Genomic DNA, 22449 nt, shown 5'->3' on the forward strand with positions numbered 1-22449 from the left:
AGGTCCTGGGTTCGATCCTTGGGTCGGGCAAGGTTGACTCAGCTTTTCATCCCTTCAGTGGGTCGATAAATGAGTACCAAGCATGCGTGGGAACTAAACACTGGGGGTTTCGCGTTCGGCTGGCCACCTAACTGGAACATCTGCTCCTGCACCCCAGAGCCCAAGGTCAAGAAAACTGAGATGGGTACAGTAGGCCTTGGCTCTCTATGGGCTGTCACGTCACTGAGTTTAGTTTAGTTAAATATATTTTGGTTAATTTACTGCAGGGCTGATTGTGCTATGGCAAAAATCCGGAATTTTCGCTAACAGTGATCCGGAAGTTTCCAGAGATCGAAGGTCCAGACGTTTAAAAAAATCATTGATCACAGAAGTTTCCGGAAATCAAATTTTCAAAGGTGGAACTTAAAAACATAGTTCATTTTATTTGTTAGTAAGGGAGAGCCAGATACTTTATAAGCTTATATTCATGATTAATATTCATTTTTTATCAGTAAATAGTTATTATAACCATAAACTGAAGAAAGAAAGACATATTTATAAATTTTAATTACTTCACCAGGTTATCATTGGTGTGTGTAAATGGTATAGGTATGTGTAAAATTTTAAATATATTTTAAGTAAACTGAGAAATATTGAGAAAAAGGAGGGAAAAAAAAATCGTATTTAAATTTTTTTCTAATTTTTCTATTTAAACTTTTTTTTAACTCGGGAAATTTTCCGGAATTTTGACTTGGGCTCACAATTACCCCTGTTACTGATAACTTCTCAGGGATGAGATTCTTTCGCGGATTTCCGCTTTTTCTCCGATTTTTCCATTTTTCCCGCTAATTTCCGCTGAAATTTTTTTTTTGCTTAAAATATTTTATGAGGAATTAAATTTTCCGCGGAGCGAAATTATTGAAGTCCTCATTCCTCCCTCTGAAGTTTCTCTAAAAATCATTTCCTTGGGATAAAACTGGTTGATCTTTATACAGGGATGAGATTTTTTTCGCTTTTGTCTCTCGAATTTCAGCCTTTTTATCAAAAACTCAGATTCTTTAAAAGTTTCGTTTTTTTTATTTTTTATTTATTTATAAATATCCCGTTTTTTTTTTTTTAAAAAAAATTCAGTCGTTGAAATCAAATTATTATATTTACGATTTTCAAAGAAAAACAGAAAATTCAAACTACGTCCTAGCTGCTAATCCTTCCGCATGTTTACTTATTTCAGCTATTTTCTCCGATTTCACGCACAGAAAATAAGATTTTCCGTATTTTTTATCCGTCGGCGGGATAGCTCGTATTTTCGTAATTTAGACGTCGCTGCTTCTTGTATTCTGGAGAGAAAGCAAACAAAAAAAGCGGAAAAAAAAATAGAGGTGGATTTGTGGTGAAAATATTTATTTGCTCATTCAATTAATCTTGTAAATTTTTATTTATTGTGTAAACAAAAAACAATTCAAACAAGCCTTTTAGAAATCCCAAGTCCAGACTCTGCAAATATCTCGATTTTTATTCACGCGATTTTAATATCAATCATCGATTTTCGTATTTACCTGATTTAAAAGTTGTGCATTGCAATTCTTATTTACGCTTTTTAAATATCGCACATTATGACTCGTATTTACGAGATTTAAAAATCTAATATCGTGTTTTGCATTTTTAAAATCGCGATTTTATTATCAAACATCGATTTTCGTATTTACCTGATTTAAAAGTTGAACGTTGCGATTCTTATTCAGGCCATTTAAATATTGTACATTGCGATTCTTATTTACAAGATTTAAAAAACCAATATCGCGATTTGTATTTACGAGCTTTTAAAACCCTATGTAGCTACGCGAGCTTAAAATCCAATGTCGTGATTCGTTTTTGCGGTTGTAATATCGCGCGATTTTAAAATTATGCATCTTGATCTAAAAATTACGCATCATGATTTGTATTTTCGCATTTTTTAAGTTTGATGTAGAGTTTCATATTCACGTGATTTAAAAGCCTCATTCGGGATTTATAATCACATGTATTACAAGTTTAAACAAAAATTTGACAAAAAAGTGCGATTTTTATATATATATATATCTATATATATTCTTGGATTTCCTCTTTTTTACTCTCTGACTACTCTCATCCCTGACTTCTCATCATTAAATCAGGCATGCCTCTGTTTTCTTCAGAAGACTTGGTTAACAATTTTAAAACAACAAACATTTGATATGTTTAACTGGATAAAAATAAATTGAATTTAATTTTACAAAAGTGATCAAAGCACCTTATCTATATTAATTAATTTGCTGTTTCAGAATTTTTATGACTCTAAAATGATAACTTGAAGAAAACTTGTTTAAATAAAAATTTTTACTGTGAAACTTAAGTGAGAATTTGGGTAGAAACTTAAATTAAATCTTGTATGATGGAAATTAGTTGTCTGAAAATTTGAATTGCTCTTTTTTTTTAAACAATTTATTTAAAATGATTTTAATTTGTTTAACAATTAATTTATAATAAGATTGGGAATAACCACTAAATGTACCATTTTAACAAATTATAATTTTTTTCATTATTTACGTGTATTAGAAATCAGTGAAACACCAATTAAAAATATTAAGTTCCGTTTTTTTTTAAAAATGTTTTTAAAACAATTATTTTTTAATGAAATATTACTGTGTCTTCAGTAGTTTCAATGAAGTTATATTTGATAATTTGAGTAATATATAACTTGGAATTAAAACTATCAAACATACTTGAAAATTTCAAAAAATTTCAGCTTTCAGAACAGCTGTGATATGTTTTTTAAATATAACTCAGAAATGTATTGTGATGTCTTCAAATTTATCCAGTTCTCTACATATTTTTTCTTTATGTGATCCAGATGATTGACAATCTATATTGGAGTTTTGTTTAAGTTATACTCAAATAGAATACTTCAAATAGAAAAATGAATAAACTAACTCTTCGGAATTTCCTTTTATTTGGTTAACATAGGTCTAGAAATTTTTTTTCTGTATTTTTATGCCAGACTTAGTGTGTGTACAAGACCATTTGATCCATTTAACTAGTAATTCACTTTAGGTTTCTAACAGTATAGCTGATTTACATTCTTGTGCTAATCAACTCATTTCAAAACTTATTATAATATATATTCATTATTGTTTTAGTATGTAAATAAGTAATAATAAATTGATGATTTTATTAAAAAAGAATAGTCACATTATTTCTGGTAACTTAAAATTGCTATTTCAGATGTCTGAGTCGTTTAGTGGTGCTGTGGAAGATGCTCCTTCAAATAAAGATGAAGAAAATAAGATTAACTCTTCAACTGATAATGCTGAGCCCTCAACAGATGTTACCATGCCTTTAACAGATAATAAAGAACCTGATGCTCTCTTAGTGAACAATAACAAAGAAAATGATGATCCTGGTATCAAACAAGAATCAAACTCAACACCTACTTCTACTTACAACTTGGTGGACAACACTCAAGATATTGTGAGTAAAGACTTGAATAATGTATCATTAAATGAGACCTCTTTGGCTGTTAATGATGCTGACAAGTGTAAGAACATAAGCTGTGATATGGATGAAATTAATACTCTTGAAAATGTTATTCGTGGTGAAAATGAAATAAACAATGAACCTCGAGAAAATCAAACAAAAAATTCAGAACAAAACCAAGAAAGCGACTCCAGTTATTCTTCGTGTGTTGAAGAGATGGAAATAGATGATCGTGAAAAAATTGATTCTAATAAACTTTCAAATTTCAAAGACCAGTTAAGCGAACAAAAGAAAATACTTTCTGATTCTGATAATGCAAGTTCAAAGAAACAACTAAAAGAAGAGACTAGTCTCTCTCTTGCAGAAACTGAAACTGTTAGACTGTCTCACAATTCAGGAGATAAAACAGAAAACTTATCCACAGATTATGAGAAATCTGAAACTTCTAATTTAATTGAAAGCAATGGAAATATTTCTGATAATGATCAGATTAACGAACAAGATAAACATGTTGAAAATTTAGAAGTGTCACGAGGTGGAAGCCCTCCAAGCTGTGTTGTTTCTTCAGATGGCAGTGAATTAATGCAAAGTCAACCCCAATCTGCTGATGATTTTTCAGAATGTTCTAATGATGTTAAGTCAGTAGTGTCCTCTATATGTGACCATGTAAATGATAACAATCAGCCTGTAGAGGATGAAAATCAGGTTGTAAATGATGATAACCAGCCCGTGAATGATAATAACCAGCCTGTAAATGATGATAAACAGTCTGCAAATGATAATAACCAGTCTGTTAATGATAATTACCAGTCTGTTAATGATAATAACCAGTCTGTAAATGATAATAACCAGTCTGTAAATGACAATGAACAACATTTTTTACCAAACTCTCCAACTGTCAAATCTCCTGAAGTCTCTCCTGAAAGCTGTCACGATGAACTTACAAATTCAAATCAAAATTCAATGCAACAAAATAAATCTGAAATAACCATGCTTAATTCAAATAATATTGCGTCACACGAATATTCTAATGTATCTGTTGTGAGTTGTAATGCTCCACATTATCTTTCTGAAGGAGATGAAAGCTTTCACTCTAACCAACTACCGCCCACCCCCCAAACTCCTGCTTCTGACAATGGACATCATCAACAGCCTGTCTCCGCTGGTACGTCGGGTGACGAATGTCACAGTTTAAGTGAAGGAGAATTTACCAATGGAGAAAATATGCTATCCCCATCAATTAGCAAATCAAGATTGTATCCTATGAAGGGTGATAGATTATACGATAATTGTGAGGAAATGCATACAGATTACGAATCAAGGTCTCCTCAAGATGATTTAGGGAATGAAAACAATCAGTGCTATAACCGTCCAGCATCTAATCCAGCCTTACTGAGAAAAAATACCCCTACTCCAGATATGACCCATTTGGGTGTGTATACTCCAGATTCATCAACAAATAGTGGTTTTAATTCTATGGATGCAGATGTAAATAATATGAATTTAGAATCTCCATCCTCTTTGCATAGTAATGAACCAGCTCAACCAAATTCTATCGAACCCCCTTCAAGGACACCGCCTCAGCCGTACATGGATCAGGAGCAAATTCAAAGAAATTACTGTCAACCTGATAAGGGCTGTACACCAACGGAACCAGTCACAACAAGAATGAATAATCCATTGCTTGACAAAATGACTTGTTCAAATGCAGTTCAGCTAACACGTCATCAAATGCAACAATCTAACCATCATCATCAAAATGACATGTCTTATAACCAGCATCCTGCATCGACTGCTTTATCAAATATGGTTAATAATAATAATAATAATGTTGGTACCATTTTGCTTGGGCAGGCACAACCAGTTCAATCTAATAACTATCTCAATACAGTCAACATAAGAATGTCTTCCACGCCTCCTGCTTCTAATCCTGTAGGCAACTCCTATGTAGTGGGAGTTCCAATTACATCTGTGATTCAACAACAAACATCATCTTTGTCTCATCAGCAACCATCTAACCAAGCTAGTCGTGGTTCTATGCAAAGAATGGGCCATATTTCTATGCCAATCACCACATCATCATATTCAGTTCCAAATCCTTCATTTCATTTACCATCTGGCTACACTAACAGTAATGTCAACCAAGCTTCTCCTTGCAATTTAGCTAAACTTCAGCAGTTAACCAATGGCATTGTGGATCCTCAGCCCAATCAGGCAACTGGTTACCCAACCATGTCCCCATCACCATATAATTCACAATCGCATCAGTCAAATCTGACGCCTCCTCCCCAAAACCAACGCGCAATCGCTCCTGCAATACAAAACCAATCCCCCATGCCAGGTAATCAAGTTCACGGATATTCAAATTATAATCGTTATCACTCCAGGCCTGTACAAAGGACTCCTAACATAGCTATTTCTCCTAACATTGTTGCTAGCTACCCAGCATTCGGCGGATATCAAATGCAACAGCCATCTGCACCAACTATATTGAATACAGCGGGTTACATAACATCTGGACCTACAATGCCTATGAGTGTTGTGAATATGCATCCACAAGGACAATATCAAGAAACTATTCGAAACATTACACCTCAGGGTCCCATGTACGCATATGGTTATATAAATCAGAGTTTACCTCCTCAGGCTATGATGAGACGGTGATATTTTCTGGTACAGAACATTTTGTATAGTTATGAGATTGTAACTGTGGATGCAGAGCAGCAATCCAATCAAGTATTAATTTGGTTTGGTGAATCTCAAACTCAGCTGAATACTTATCAGTACTTAGTGTAATACCTCAAAATGAAATTGCAATCAATTCTATTTTGGAGAACTATTAAGTTTAGGTAAATATTTTGAAAAGGAGAAATGCTATGTACATAAATGTTAATATCATTTTCCATTTAGTTGTAAATACTAACTTTAAGTGTACAGTACTTCACAGTTTCTTTGTACTATAAAACATCAAACCTATTTGTTAAATATGTAAATAATTTGTTAGACATTTCTTAAATCATTTTTGAAATTACCATTTAGCGCATGGTATATTTATAAAACTTTCATTACTTCACAAGCATAATTAATATTTTAATTTTCACCCCCTGTTTAACATTTTTGTTTGTTATTTTGTTGTTTTTTAGACTTTGCCAGTTTGTTTAACTTGGTCGTTTTGCATGTCAATTAATTGTTATTTAAATAAGAGAAATTGTAAATATGAACTCTAAAGCAGACCAGTTTCAGTGTTCAACAGTTATTAACTAGTTCAATAACTTTGTTGCATTATAAAACAGTTAAAAAAATTAATGCATGTGAAATTTTTTTTGTTTATATTTATTCTAATCAAGAGAAAATTAGTATTTTTTACAGTATCATTATTTATGAAACTCAAATTTATATGTGAACATTTCTCTAAGTGTTAAGCTGACTGCTGTATTACATATTCTACATACTCTTTCAAACCAAACGTAAGATGTAACATATTTTTGTAATGAATTTTTTAAAAAGCTTCTAGTATTCATTGCTTTTAAAAGTAGTATTTATTTAATGCTTTTGTTTCACTAAACTATTGATTGTACATTCCATCTGTTTATGTAATGAGTTGATAACCTTCAAGTTACTCTATCAATAACATAACATTTAAAACTCATGAAATTATTTTTTTTTTTTATTAAATGGGGATTTATTAGTAACACTAATAGTAAAATCTGCTGGTAAATTTCTATTATCATATGTTAAATCATTTATAGTTATATTTTATTGTTAAAAGGATTTCTTACAAAGTATATGATAAATATAAATTAGAACTGTTAAAGCATTAGCAGTTGCTTTATTGGGTGAACACACCTTTCATTCATTAGGTGTTAATTAGGTAATGGTAGATTTTATTTTAAAAAACATATTCTCAGGACTTATCAATTAGTCATGAGAATTTACCAAGAGAATAATTTAAGATCTTGATCTGAAAAAATGGACTTTTGCATTTATTTATTCAAGCAATATTTTAAAATAATGAAGTTTTTTTTTAGTATACTAAATGGAAAGATCAAAATTAATCAATACCTTAAAACTAATAAAATGTTTAAAAAGATTCTTAACTTGATATGATTTTGTTAAATCATAGTTCTTTATCAAGGTATTTTAAGTCTAGATGAAATAGGTGTAGGATCCTTCAAATACCAAAAATCAAGCAAATCCCTAACCTTGCACTCATGCTTGCGTTGCATAAGATTTAAAAAAAATAAGGTAATTTTTTTTTTTATTATCAGCAATCACTTCAATAAACAAAGTTTATTTGACAAGTTAATTTTACTTAAAAAATTAATTTAAATTCAGAAACTTATTCAGAAAGTAATTTTTGTTGCTCTGATTTTTTTTAAAAATTTACTTTAGTAGATATGATTTAAATATACTTGTGGTAGTTTTTTGACTTAATTGTTAAACTACATAAAGCGAAGAATTTTTTTTGTTTTGCTTCCATATCTTCTCCTTAGTGCTTACATAATATTTGAACTGACCTTTTTATGCAAAAAAAAAATCAGCATCTTGATTATTAAATACAGTAGGGAACCGATTATCCGGAATGATCGGCACCATCGCTATTCCGGATAACTGATTTTTTCGGTTTTCTGAATCGCTACAAAAGCCGTTTTTGTTAAACCCAACTAAAAAAAAATAATATTTGGAAATTATCTTAAAAAGAAAAAAAAACGATGAAGTAATACACTAATGATTATAAGTGATGGTAAGGTTAACATCTTTCAAAAAAGAAAGAAAAATCCTAAAATCTTAAGAGGAAAAAATTTTTTTTTTAAAAAATGGCGGGAAAATGTATCGAATTTCGTTCCGGTTTTTTGGTTTTCTGATTTCCGGATAACGGGTTCTGTACTGTATATCGATATTATGTATTTATAATAATATATCAATTAGGCCCCATCATAAGATTTATCTCCTTAGTGGTAAAATCTTGGTATCATTCCCGGTTTTCTATAAAATTTAAGTTGCAATTTACATGATGTTATGCATTTAAAAGGAAATATATTTTAAATAGCTGTAATTTCTTGAGCTGAGCTCTTGTACTGATGAAGCTTTAATTCTGTGTTTAGTGAGAATTAATATTTAAATAAAGTTTTAATAATAGAGGAAGAGTTATAAAATCGATCAGTTCTCAATGTTGTTAAAAAAAATACTTGTAATATTCGTTAAATATTTATAGCAAATACAAAATAGAATCATATTTGTATAATTTTCTATTGTAATATTTATTATAATAAACATTCTACTCATTTGCAGTTGTATAAATTTGCACTTTTCTTTTTTTATTTAGATAGTTTGGTTATGAGGGTTTTTTTTACAATCGAATATGTCAATCATGTGATCCTGTGCGAATGTTTCATATTTTTGTAAGCATTTCAAGGTGTTGCAATTTTTATTTCATGTTTTAATTTTTTTTTAAAAAAGAAAACTGTGTGTCAGCAATAACGTGTTTTAAAAAATGCAGTGTGTATGAATCGTCATTTTCATCTATGCAATAAAATATTTTGTCTTTCTTTTGATAAAAAAAAAGTATTTTCTTGTGTTCTTCTCCTGACACTATTTTCCCCTTCGTTTGTTGTTAATGGGTCATTATTGTGCAGGGTCTATCTAAAATCAAAATTTCTTAGGGCAAGGATTTAGTTTCTTTAAGGGCATATTATAGAATAAAAAGTAGCATAACTGCTTTTTAATAAATGAAATTACACAAAGACAATTATTATCTGAAATAAAATAAATAAAAATGATCTGATTGAAGAGGGTATACTTTGTGCTATATTTATGCATGAGTAAAGCTTAGATAAAGGCAAATGGACAAGCACCACGGTAGCATGTGCATTTCTTTACTATTTTGCTTTATTTATAAATAAAAGTGATTAGAAGTATAGTATTTTGCTTTTTAAGTCTGTATACATTCGAACATATTATTTAGCTGTATAATCAATCTGTGTTTGAAAACACTTATGTACTGTCATTTTTTAACTCTATTTAATAGCTTCCTTTTTGTTGGCACTTACATATTTTAAGTATCATATATTTTTCATGGTATTTAAATAGTGTGCAAAATTAAATTGAAACTTCTAACCAATAATGGGATAAAATAAGTTGATTGTTGCATTCTTTACCTTTTTTTTTTTAACTTTGTAGCTCAACCGTGGCAATTGTTAAGTTGCTTTTATTTGCTCATGCAAAATCGCTTTTTGGTAGAGTGAACTGTTATCTTTTTTTTTTTTTTTATTAATACAATTTTGTTTTGGAAGAGATAGAAAATTTTTGTTAATATTACATTACATTAAGTGAAGTGACAAATCTCAAACTGAAAACACATCAGGATGAGCAGTTTTGGTTGCCATTATTAAATAAAAATATCACTGGTGCAAATTAGCTGCATGGTATAACTATATTTTTTAAAATATGCAGCTGAAAAAGAAAAACAACTTTGATTTAGATCTTAGCCTAACAGACACCTTCAAAACTAATCTAGAAAATTGCTAGTTAAACATTGAGGATTTATGTTCCCTTCTTACACATCCTTCTTCATAATCTTTAACAAAGAAGTATCCTAATCTAGTCACACTCTTTAATCAAACTATTTTTTCCAACAGTTTTTTTTCTCTTTCCTGTTTGGAATTGAAGGTGTAAACTATTGATAATGAAAGCTGTAGCAAAAAATTATTAAAGAATGACAAAAATGGAATAGGAAATAATTGGAATATTCTAAATCAAATTGTGTTCTAATTCAGAAAATAAATTTTCTTCTTTGTCAGTGCAACAGCCCCTTGCTTGGCTGCCTCAACATCTAACACGCCAGCGCCTCCTACCCATGGTAACAATTTCAAATCTTTAGGATTTTCAGGTCATTTTTGATGTCCTTGAGCCATCTAGTAGGGGGGTATTTTCAGGGCTTCTCCATATATTGCTCAGCCTATTACTGCAGGTTATTTGGGGCAGCTTATAGAGTCGGTAGAGCTCGAAGTTATAAATTATTATGTCTGAGTTAAAAAATAGGGGTAAAATACAGTTATCACTTATGAATTTATTACTGAAAATAAAAAAATTTCATACTAATTTCCAAATATTTTTTAAAACTTGAAAATTAAAATTCTTAAGGAGGAAAATTTTTTTAAAGCAGCTCTTAGTTAACAGTGCTCTGCGAAAAACTGGGTGACGCATCAAATATAACAATTGTAGTAATTTGATTATTTATGACTTAAATTCTTTTATAACTTCGAAATAGACTAAAAAGATTACATATTTTCTAATCTAAAAAATTCGGTAAAAGAACATTCAGCAAATGTATAACTTGCTTGATTGGCAGGTAAAACTTGGGAACCATTTTTTTAATTACTTTGCTTACAGTTAAAAAAGAAATAGAATACATAAAAAAACACAACTTTGCTGTTATTGATTTATTTATTTTGCTAAGTTACAGAATCTTCTCATAAATAGGAACGACTAATAAATGAATGAAATGGGCCTTCAGATCTAACAAATATTCTAAGCAAACTTCAACACAGAATAGTTTTATAAGGATAACAATTTGTGCAATGATTTTTAAACATCTAACAAAACAGGTTTCTTCAACCTTGCACATTTCCAAACTGAATCCATCAGCTTAACAAAACCCGTATCTTTTGGTTTCTCTAAGCCACGATGTAACCTTTCTTTCATTACTGCTACAAATTCACGATTGCTCAATTGTCCGTCAACTGCAAAATAGAAAGGTTATCAGATTTGACATACTTAATTACTCGGCAAATAGAGCATAGTTTTGTAAATGTATATGTCATGTACATGCATTTTGCTGGTTAGTTAGAAAAGTAAGTATTTTCTAAATGTGCAGTACTTTTTAGAGGAATTAAAGAAATTTAGAAGCTTCAATTACAAATATTTATTTATTTTCTAGCATTTCTTAAATTAAATATTCATTGTTAGAAAAGATTGAATGAGGCGTAAAAAATTGATTGTTGATAGAAAAACTTGTAAAAGATGATTTTGAACAATAAATTGCCTTCATATAAATAGAAATTTGATATTTCTTAATTTTCTGTATTATATATTTTATTGGCCACAATAAAAAACAGAAATCAAATGGCGGGCTGCAATTTTGTCAAAATTTTATGTAGGACTCTTTTATGCTTGAAGGAACATTAAATATTACTGTCAGATTTTTACATAGTTGTACAAAACAAAAGTATTGAATTACAAATTAAAATAAGTTGATTTTTAAAAATATTTAATTGTTACTATTAATAATATTTAAAAATATATTAAATAAGTAATAAAAATTCGGGCTACAATAACTAATGTGCACCTATGTATTGAACAATTTATCTGCAACAGATATCTAATTGTTAAGATATAAAACTTTAAAAAGGTTAGTATTAAAACTTACATAGTAGCACACAAAATGTTCAATGAGAAAATTGAGGTTTGTTTGCTGCAACCACCAGAGAATAGATATTTACATTTAAAATTTACAAATGTGTGTGTAAATATTTTTGTCCTAAATGAGTGGTTTCAAAAAGTTAAATCGGAGAATTTTTTCGAGAAAATTGACTACTTTAAAAATTAATTTATTAAAAAAAAAAATTGACGTAGTTCTGACCACTGGAGAAAAAAGATACTTCACAGTTAGTTCAGAATAGTCAACCCTTATATTGTAAATGGCTGTAAAGATTTATTTTAATGAGCCAAAGCAAATCCAATCTGAGTTATTTTTCACATATTTCTTGATTAGTCTAAAGACATATTTTTCACATATTTCTTGATTAGTCTAAAGACATAAGGCCTGACTAATAAGCTTGAAATTATCAGAAAGATTAAAAAATATTGAAGACTTTTCAGACTAGCCTGACACTTTTCAAAATGCTGGCGAGAATAGCGAAGAGGCAGATTTTTAAATAAGCCTACGATTTTTTGGCATTAAAAATCTAAAATTTATTTAAAACAAGATCGGGGGCTTGCTAAGATTATCTTATTTTATAAAGGTATGGAAGCACCACAATATTGATTTCTTAGAGAAGGTAACTCGTGAAAAATATTATGAAGCAGTAGAAGGAAGATATATGCCTTTAGTAACCAAACAGACTCAATATAACTGTGTTCATAGATGATGTAAGGATTTAAGTTATCTTTCCACTACCGTTAGGCATTAGCTATTTCCCATTTGTCGTGATATTTTCTTTCCCCTTAATCAGTTGAAACTCTAGAGGTGTATATCGTTGAGAAGGATACAGATGCCAACGCCATGGCTCAAGTATCAACTGCAGCAGGGAGTGGAAGCACATGCTTGAAAACTTACTTCAAACATGTGTCTAGGAATGATTTCTGTAAGCTTTTTACCTTAGATTTTTAGCCTGGTTGGTAGGGTGTTGGGCCCATGTCCAAGAGATTGTAAGTTCGATCCTCACCAGCTGAAGACTCCCCTTGCAGTCAATGGTGACTGGTGCACATTAAATCTGTCGGGCAACAAAGTCTTCCAAGTTCAGGTCAAAATTATGGGTCCGTCCTGTAAAACGTGTGTGTGTGGCTGAAATCATATTCTTGACCATTGTTTTTCATTTTACCAATGAAAAACAAGAAACGCACCCTCTGCTTTAAATTTGCTGGGTTTTACCAAGAAGAACTGCTAGTATTGGCAAGTAGCATTAGAAACAACAACAAAACAAGATCTAGAGTATAATTAACTTCTAGAGTGATAAATATTTCTAACATGGTAACGAATCGAATTTGGTTGGAGATTTTCTCATTTCTTTTATAGGCTGCATAAAAAATTCATATTTTATTTAGACTGAAACATAAAGTTCTTCTAGAAGAGGTAATACAGTTTTAATATTAAAATTTGTTAACAAATAAATTGATTTAAAACTAAAGATTTAATGCTAAAATATATCTTTTATACAATAAGATTACTTACGATTTTCATCAAATAGTGTAAAAACAACATCAATAACATGATCGCTCAAGTCTAAATGCGCCACAGTTTTGGCAACATGTTTCAGGGTTGCTGTTAAGGGAGAAAAAAAGATTTAAACATTAAAATTACAGAGAACAAACTAGGTTAACATGGTTGCATAAGTGGCGCTTGATGGCGGCAGACACTGCAGATTATCATGGCATCTGCAGATTATTATTATTTTTTAAAATGGATAGAAAATTGCTGAGAGAAAGTATGAGAAAAGTAAAGAACAAACAATAAATTATTAAATGGCAATAAATTTCTTTTAAATTCATTTGAATACACAGAAATAAAACCATAAAAGTGACTTAAATAATTTTTCCCTATTTTTCTTTTTTATTCTTTTGAACAAAAAATTTTAATTTAATAAAAACATTTGTAAGTTTCAGAACAGTTTTTTTTTTGCAAAGTAATTCATGTTTTTAATAATCTGAATTTTTAAAATGAAGAACATTTTCTTATTAAAAAAAAAAAAAAAAAAAAAAAAAAAAAAAAAACTAGATTTTTCCCCCCCCTATAAGTGGTAGATAGTCCAGAATTTACTAAATAAAGTAAAAAGAAGAAAAATAGAATTTTGATTAATTTGATAAAGTTTTATACATTTATAAAATTTTTACCAATTGAACGAATTTCACTGCATATGGATTTAATCCATGCTACCAATTTTAATTTAATACAAATTAAAGATAATTTTACAAGCACATCATTTTTTTAGTCTCATTTTTCACTACGATATTTTGCTGCACCTGTTTAGCTCAAATGACACAACACATTGTTTTTCAAAAATTCATAAAATTAAAACCATGCTTTCTTTAACTAAAGAAATTACACAATAGGGTCTACGCTTATTTATTAAAAACAGCTTGTAGGTTAGGGCAAGTATTTTTTATGGTAATAATGCATTTTCACAAAGTTTCCAAAGAACTTTTTCAGACTTTCAGGCCTACCTAATCTTAAATTTAGGATTCAATGACCTCATATTGATGAGCCACTACTGCTCATATTATGAGCCTTGGTGGCTCACCTCATTGGAGCGCTCGCCTCCCAATGAGGTGACCGGGTTCGACACCCAGCCATGGCTGGTCGATGCGAATTCTGGCTTCATTAAAAAGTTCCTCCACAAAAGCAAAATTTCTCATAATACTTGATCCTAAAGTTCCCTAGATTAGATTCAAAATTATTAGGTTACGGAGTTGAACATTGGAAGCCATAAACTCAAATTTTGCAGGTTGTTTAATGACGGTTATGAAATAAAATATTGTTTACCTATGTTTACTTTACACAATCACAATTTATTAAGTTTCAAAAAATATAATAACAGATAAATTCATGAGTTCAATGCTAGATCAATTACTACAAAATACAATATGTAAAAAAGCGATAATTAAAATGCAACTTGATGTACAGGAATAAAAAAAAAATATTGGAATTTACAGACATCTATATTCATGATAAATATTAAAAAAAAAAAATGAAAATTCTTGAAACAAAAACCAAATGAATAAATATGTAAATGATGTTTAAAAAAAAGCGCAATATTTCAATACAAACAATTTATTATTAAAAATATCTGGCTTATTTATGCATTTTTATTACACTATATTATCATTGAAAACATCTGTATTAAAAGTTAACATCTATATATATTTGTGATTTCTATTATTTTTATAAATATTTTTTGTCTTAGAAAAAAATTATATTTTTTAAAATTTTTTTTTACAATTAAAGCATTGCAAAAGAAAATGATAGAAACAAATGAAAATGTTTTAAATAAAAAACTAATAATCATATAGATCATTTTACAAAAATGCTACACATTCATATAATGTTGGAATCTTTAGCATTCCCGCCACTCAAAAACTACCCCCTACAATACTGGCATTCATAAAAATATTTACAATAACATACACATAATTGGTAATTTTCATTTTGACTTACTTTCAATTATTAATATAATAAATACTGAAGAAAAAAAAGCTAGTTTCAGTCAAATATTTCATTAACAATTAAATTAGTATGCATTTCTACAACAATGTGCATGATAGTTAAAAAGCATTCCTGCAACAGTCCTTGTGGGCCAGGGGGTCATAGGCTAAGGCTTCACAATTTTGGGACCAACAGCATAGTTGTGGCAATGTGGTTAGTACAATGTACAGGCTGCTTTCATTTCCAAACAAGCTGGTTACCATTTATCCGAAGCTGGGTGAGTTTCAAGCTGCCACTGGGGATCGGATCCCACATTATGACAGTTCAGTGTCCTAACTACTGAGCCATCACAGTGTGAGTCGCACACCAAAGTCTTGGATAGTGGCGCCATTTTGGCGATGAAAGAGGAGTTCTATCCTAGAACTGGAACTGAAAATAATGCCTTGATCCTTTCTCTCTCGGGATTTGTTTAGATTATTTGCCTTTTCGTCTTACTATATTTGTTTTTGTTCTTGAGGAAATAGGTAAATAAAATAAAAGCATAATATTTATTTCCAAATTATAGTAACTCATTCCTATAGTAACTAATTCTCAACACATTACAGTGGCTTTCTTAACCCCTTCCTTCTCACTCTCGGGAAAATGACGGGGTGAGGTTTCGCCCACTATTTCTCGCTCCCGTGATATTTCTGGGCTGGAGTGTTCAGTAGTAACCCACCAATAAGAATAAAACTAATTCATTTCTTTTGACGGGAAAACATTTTATTTTTCATTTTACATACCAGATGGCAGTACCAGGATATTTTTAAGGTAATTGTAGATAGTTTATTTTAAACTAGATGTCAGCACTAATCAAATACATGTATAATATACGTGTATAAAAAAATAGGCACTTTTATGGCTGATTTCTTGAAAATTAACCGATCGTTAAGGGGTTAAGTAAGTTTCAAGGGAAAAAAATATATATTTTAAAAAAAAAAAATGCTTATTCTAAATGTCAAAAAATAATATATTTTTAATAATATATCTTGCCCTCTGCATAAGGAGGGTTTGGGTATGCCCTTGAAGAAATGTTTTTAATAATATTCAAAAAGGTAAACATGGTTATTTACCTGGATCAATAGATGCTCCAGCAATATGATAAAAAGTTAATGCAGTATCAACATCATTAATATCATTCAAAAAGTGAAAGAAAAGTAAGTAATCATCAAGGCTTATACCCTAGGGAAAAACAAACAAACATTAGATTTAATTTGAATATTGTTTTCAGAGTGTCCGGAAAGTATGGAAACAGTCATAAATACCAAGAAATAAGAATAGGATCAAAAATTATAAATACACACATAAAATATTTATAAAAGATGCATTATGATTAGGGCTGCAGGTCTGTCGCGTCGCGATGATTTCCGCGAAATTGTCATCTTTTTCCTAAAATCCGCAAATTTCTCAATATGTTTTGACTTGTGCGAAAATTGCTTAAAATTTGATTTTCTTTTCATTTTTTATTTATTATTTTTATTAAACAAATTTTTTTTTATTTTCCTGAACCTTAAATTGAACATGTAAAATTGATTAGATATTTAAGGGAGTGAGTCAATAGCGAAATGACATGGAAAGAGTTCAGAGATAAGAGATAATCACAATCTTGTCAAGTAAGGTGGTCTTTCCACACTTAGGGAGGGTAATTACCTTCCTGAAGTCAGTATGAATACAAAAGAAATTGGAATCACAAAAGAAGGAAAATGTTACAAATCAAATCTTTGACAGAAAAATTGTTATACATGCCATTGCACTTTTCCTAGGCGGCTTCTTGTGATTTCTTAAATATGGATCAGTTTCTTAGATGAAGGGGGGGGCTAGTAGTTAGTAGGGACTAGTAGGGTTAGTAGTAGTTTGAATGTAGAATGTTTGAGTTTTCACAGCAATTGCTTCTTACAAAGCAACGGTCAAGGAATTGCGCGTTGGTGAAGGAAAATTGATCGAGTTTTGGAAATCAAAGACCAAACGCTCCAAAATTGGCAATTCGAAGTTTGTTGGTGCCTAAAAACAGTGTTGACGCAGAAAGATCGTTTTCTAAGTATAAAAATGTATTAAGTGATGAAAGACGAAGCATAAATGAGAATAATCTGACAGTGTACAATACTTTGTACCAAAATTCTGTTCATTTAAATAAAAATATTAACATTGTTTGAAATTCAAAGAAATACTTTTGTTGTGTATTTTTAAGCTTTTTTTAGTGTTTGTGCAATTTCTGTCTTTTGCATCATTTATATAAATTTTTTTTTAATTTTTAGAATTTGTGTAATTTTCATAATTTCCCGCGACAAACTTGCAGCCCTAATTATGATATAAAACTTGACACCTCAACAGCATCAAAATTTTAAATAGAAATTTATTTTTAATGCAGATTTAGATAAAATTTATATAAATTTTTTACTTATTTTTTAGAATTTGTGTAATTTTCATAATTTCCTGCGACAAACTTGCAGACCTAATTATGATATAAAACTTGACACCTCAACAGCATCAAAATTTTAAATAGAAATTTATTTTTAATGCAGATTTAGGTTCTCCAGAAAAAAGTACTGTCAAGTTTTTACAACATGATAGATTATTGTGAAAACTTGACCTATAACCTATTATAGATTGCTTTGTAACTGTAAAATGAAATTGGGTTACAAATTGTTAAAAATTGATTTATCTTGAAAAATACATTTAAGATAAAATAAATAATGTTTAATATTTTGAAAAAAATCTCTTTTGACGACGCCAAACTTCACTCAAACCTACAACCAGGGACACTCAAAGGGCAGGGCCGAATTTGTGAGAGAACGAGACAGATTTTTTACTCAATGCATATTTTTTGAGATGTTTGACTATTTCTATAAATTGTGAACACCATGTACATTGGATTAAAAAAAAACTATTACAGTGAAACCTGCCAAGTTGACCACCCTTGTAAGTTGGGCACCTGCATAAGTTGACCTCAATTATCAAGAACGGAATTTTTCCTATATAATATAAAGAAGCAAAACCTTTGTAACTTGACCACCTGTCTATCTTGTATGTTGACCACTGAAATAAGTCAATTTTATCTAGGAGTATTATGAAATTCTATTCTAAAACCCTCATAAGTTGACCAGAAAAGAAAAATTAAGAAAATTTTCTGTCATTTTGGCAACATATGTTAAAATTTCACTTGTTTGGTGAAATAGTGTAAAAAGATAATCTAAACCCATTTGTGAGTTGACCAGCAGGGGAAACTGTAAGCTTTTGACCATTTCTTTCATCCGTTCATTGAAAACAGGTGTATTAGTTGAAAAGTTGTTCTTCCAGTTGCAATAGTAAGCATTTGAATAAATGAATGCTCTGAAATATGCTTTGATCCTTTATTTATGGTCTTTGATCTTTAAGTGTAGTAAATAAATTTTAAAGTGTTCAAATAATTTTATTTTGTTAAAGTTTTCAAATTACATGTTTTCGTGTTCTGATATTTTAAGAAATTATATTTATTAAACACTTTATAGGCATAACTAACGAAATAATTTTTTTAAAAAAAATTAATTAAACATTAGAATTATACAATGTATCAAATTGAAGTTCATTCAGGTTTAAACACATTTCTTAAGACATTCATTTGCATATTTTCAGAATAAAATTTTTAAGTCAAGTAAAAAAAAAAAAAATTAAATAGCAACATGATATAGGAAACGGAAAAGTAAACAATGACCCACACCCTCTATAAGTTGACCACTTGTCTAAGTTGAGCACTAAAACAATGCACCACAAGTGGTCAACTTACACAAGTTTTACTGTATTGTAACTTACTCTGGAATTTTTGAAAATCTTCTTGACACGTTTTAACATCTTGATATGCTTTTTTTCTGATAATCCAGCATATGTTAAAAGCAAATCTGCAAAATCAACTTCTCGAATAAATCCTTCTGCATTTGGATTTTTTCTTTGAAACTATTAAAGAAAGAAAAGAGGTTTAGTTTTAAGTAAACACTTTGTAATTGCACTGAAATTTGCATTTAGTGAACATTTATTCAGCAATTTCTTATAAGTTAAGAAAGATCCCAATTTTTCTCAAAGTATCAGGTACAAACGATTTAGAAGTAAAAACTCTCATTTAAATAAAATTATTTTTTATGTTTTCTAAGTATATCTATGAAGAAATTTTTTAAAGTGAGAAACGATTTAACAGATAACTGATAAAAGTTTCTTTCAATTATAGAAGTAAAATTAATCTGCAATAAAAAAAAACAAAAAACAAAAAAAAAACAAGCTGCTTTTTATTTAAAACAAAAAGAGTTCACAATTGCTTAAGAGAAAAATAAATATCCTAAAAATAAAGGAATAAAAATATTCAACACTTTTGTCTTTCATAAATTTATATATTTATAAATAAATAAACCTGCCAACATGAATTCAAACTAAGAGTCAGCAATAATAGAGCCTCATTACAGTGTAAAATTTTAAAAACATGTCATTTTGCATATATTTTTTCTAACAAGAAAGTTCAAAAAACGAAAATTAATAATGAACCATTAAAAACCATTTATAATGGAACCTCACTACATTGAGAAAATTTATAAACATGTCATTACATATATTTTTTCAAACAAATAGGTCAAAAAATTAATTTTATATTATTTTGTGAAAACAAAGAAAATGTATCTTCTTGTGCCAAAAGATCTTTGCATAATTTTCTTTTAAGTAGTTACAAAAATTTTAGATATATTTCTTTTAGTTTGTAATCTCACACATTTTAAGACAAAATGTTAAGAGCTGTAGTAAAAAGGTTAAGTAAAGTGAATAGAGAAAAAAAAATTATATTCCCTTCACTGCATTTCAACACAAGAATTATTTAATAAGGTTAAAAAAATCCACGAATAATTTTACAAAGATCTTGTAATTTCAAGTATTGAAAAATCTCACATCTTTGAAAAAAAAAGAAGAAATCAAGTTATCTGAAACCATATTTTACAATTAGACTCACCTCTAAAGTCAAGATTTCAGTTTGTAATTGTTTCTGGAATTCTAAAAACTTTTCGATAGTAAGCTTTCGATCCAAGTTAGGACCAAAGAAATATGTAGATAAGGCACTACCAAAGAATTTATAACAGTTTCCAGTATTTGAATGATCTCGGTGACGCATTCCCACACTGGTCTGGCTCCGGATTATGGTCTGGACCTACGATTAAAGATATATTACGTATATCAATAATATAACTGATTAACTACTTGGGCAGGGTTTTACAAAAATCTCTACTAAGAGTAGTTTATCTATTGAACAGCATGGCGGAAAATTAAAGTGTAGTAATTTTTTTTGAAACAAGAAATTTTTTATCAGTTTTCTTAAACACTTGAATTAGCTAATGACAAAGTATTATAGTGATTATTGAGAATTATTTTAAATGGCTGAATGCTTGCAAAGCCAAAGATGCTTTTTCATACTCTGTTTTTCCAGCAAAAAAAAAATAGTCTCTCTTTGATATTCAATGAGAAATTTGTATATTAAGGAGAAATTTTCTATAAACTTCCTTAAATAGGAAACACTTAGTCGGTTGATATAGTAACAAAGAAGAAATCTAAAAATAGTAGATTGCCATGAAGTAATTCAAATCAAACATTTAGCATTAAAATAAGATTACCCTTAGTGACATTTTCTGCCAAAGAACTGTATGGATTAAAATTATTTAAAAATCAACAGCAATTTAAGCATAAGGTTATAATTTTTCAAAAATTAGAAATAAAAAGGGCTGTATTTTAAATTACCATCTTCATAAAACCATTTGGTTTTTAAATTGGAAAATCTCAATGTTTTAAGCCAAAACTTTTAATAAGGACCAATGAAATAGTACAAAAGAATTTAAAGCGTGAGGGGGTTCATGATTTTATTTGTTCTAAACAAGAATGGAGGAGGGGTATGGGCAACTTTTACATAAGACGCTTAAATCCTTTTTAATATTTTTAAATACAAAAAAAAGGTACAAGTTTCAAAATTGAAATGTAAGTTAAATTTGCGCAAAAACAGTTAAAGCAAAAAACAAGAGAAAGGGATGTTGCAACGTAATGTGATGTAAGCATAGCAAGTTTGTAATTTGCTTATTTTTAGTCACACGGAGAGGGGAGCCCATAAGTGCCAAAAATACGCTTAAATATTTGAATGACTTCTTAGTTGAATTACATCATGAAAAAAAGTGTAGAAATAAAATACACTGACACAAGTTTCAATACAAATAATGTCATTTCTTTAATTCTGAAATTTAGATAAGGTTTATATTAAAGAAAGAGTGTGGCAACAATAAACAAATAATTATTTTTATAAATTTTTTTAATTTATTTATTTATTCATTACTTTTAATACAGAAATTCAATTTATCATTCTTCAACAATAAACCTTTCTTTTTCCAAGAATTGTGAGACATTTTAAACACACCATATATGATGTTAGACTGAATAAGATTAATTTTTATTATCATAATTGCACTGAATAAACATATAAAATACAGATTTTAATGTTTAAATACTACCAAATATTTAAACGTTATAAAAACGCAAAATTTATCTTGAAATGAACAATGTAAAAAAATTCTATTTAAATTAAGATAAAGTATCATACAAATTATTAAGCAATGATAAAATAACACACAAACTATAAAGCAATAATAAAGTATTGCAAAAATATAATATAAAAGGGGCACACAAAATATCATGATATAAAGTATCACACATAAAAACTTTTATAATGTGAATGAACATTACTCACTTTGTCAAACTCTTCATGGTCAACATTTCCATCGCCATTGAGGTCAAACATTCGAAAAGCTATTTCAAAATGTCTCTTAGACGCTGAAAAATTCAAAGCAAAATTTTGATTGCAATTATTATCAAATTAATTTTAAAAATATGTGGTCTTAACTCTGTGAATATTATTTAAAATATAAGTACTCTGTTTAAAAAAAAAAGAAAGAAAACCCAGACTAAAAAAGAAACTGTTTAATTTTAATGATAATGAATTTTCGATGAATAAAAATTTCATTCTGCTATTA

The 22449-nt window shown here is 29.2% G+C and overlaps 2 protein-coding genes across 3 annotated transcripts in view; one reads left to right on the top strand and one right to left on the bottom strand.

Moving 5' to 3' along the window:
• LOC107456192 (uncharacterized) overlaps positions 1-9036 on the top strand; it is a 59026-nt gene extending 49990 nt beyond the window's left edge. Inside the window, exon 19 of the mRNA XM_016073979.4 lies at positions 3220-9036. Within this exon, the coding sequence (XP_015929465.3) occupies positions 3220-6135 (2916 nt within the window). The 3' untranslated portion in view covers positions 6136-9036. The remainder of the gene's footprint in view (positions 1-3219) is intronic.
• A 1862-nt stretch (positions 9037-10898) lies between these two features.
• LOC107456194 (calcium uptake protein 1, mitochondrial) overlaps positions 10899-22449 on the bottom strand; it is a 33633-nt gene continuing 22082 nt past the window's right edge. For both annotated transcript variants that reach the window (XM_016073982.4, XM_016073985.4), the window contains 6 exons: positions 22167-22249; positions 20394-20588; positions 19220-19360; positions 16504-16612; positions 13424-13513; positions 10899-11213 (listed from right to left, as the gene is read on the bottom strand). In XM_016073982.4, coding sequence (XP_015929468.3) covers positions 11059-11213; positions 13424-13513; positions 16504-16612; positions 19220-19360; positions 20394-20588; positions 22167-22249 — 773 coding nt within the window. In that variant the 3' untranslated portion in view covers positions 10899-11058. The remainder of the gene's footprint in view (positions 11214-13423; positions 13514-16503; positions 16613-19219; positions 19361-20393; positions 20589-22166; positions 22250-22449) is intronic.

Source organism: Parasteatoda tepidariorum, chromosome 9 (genome assembly GCF_982258835.1).
Source record: "Parasteatoda tepidariorum strain Cologne lab strain chromosome 9, Ptep-v5.0, whole genome shotgun sequence".
Taxonomy (NCBI): Eukaryota; Metazoa; Arthropoda; class Arachnida; order Araneae; family Theridiidae; genus Parasteatoda; species Parasteatoda tepidariorum.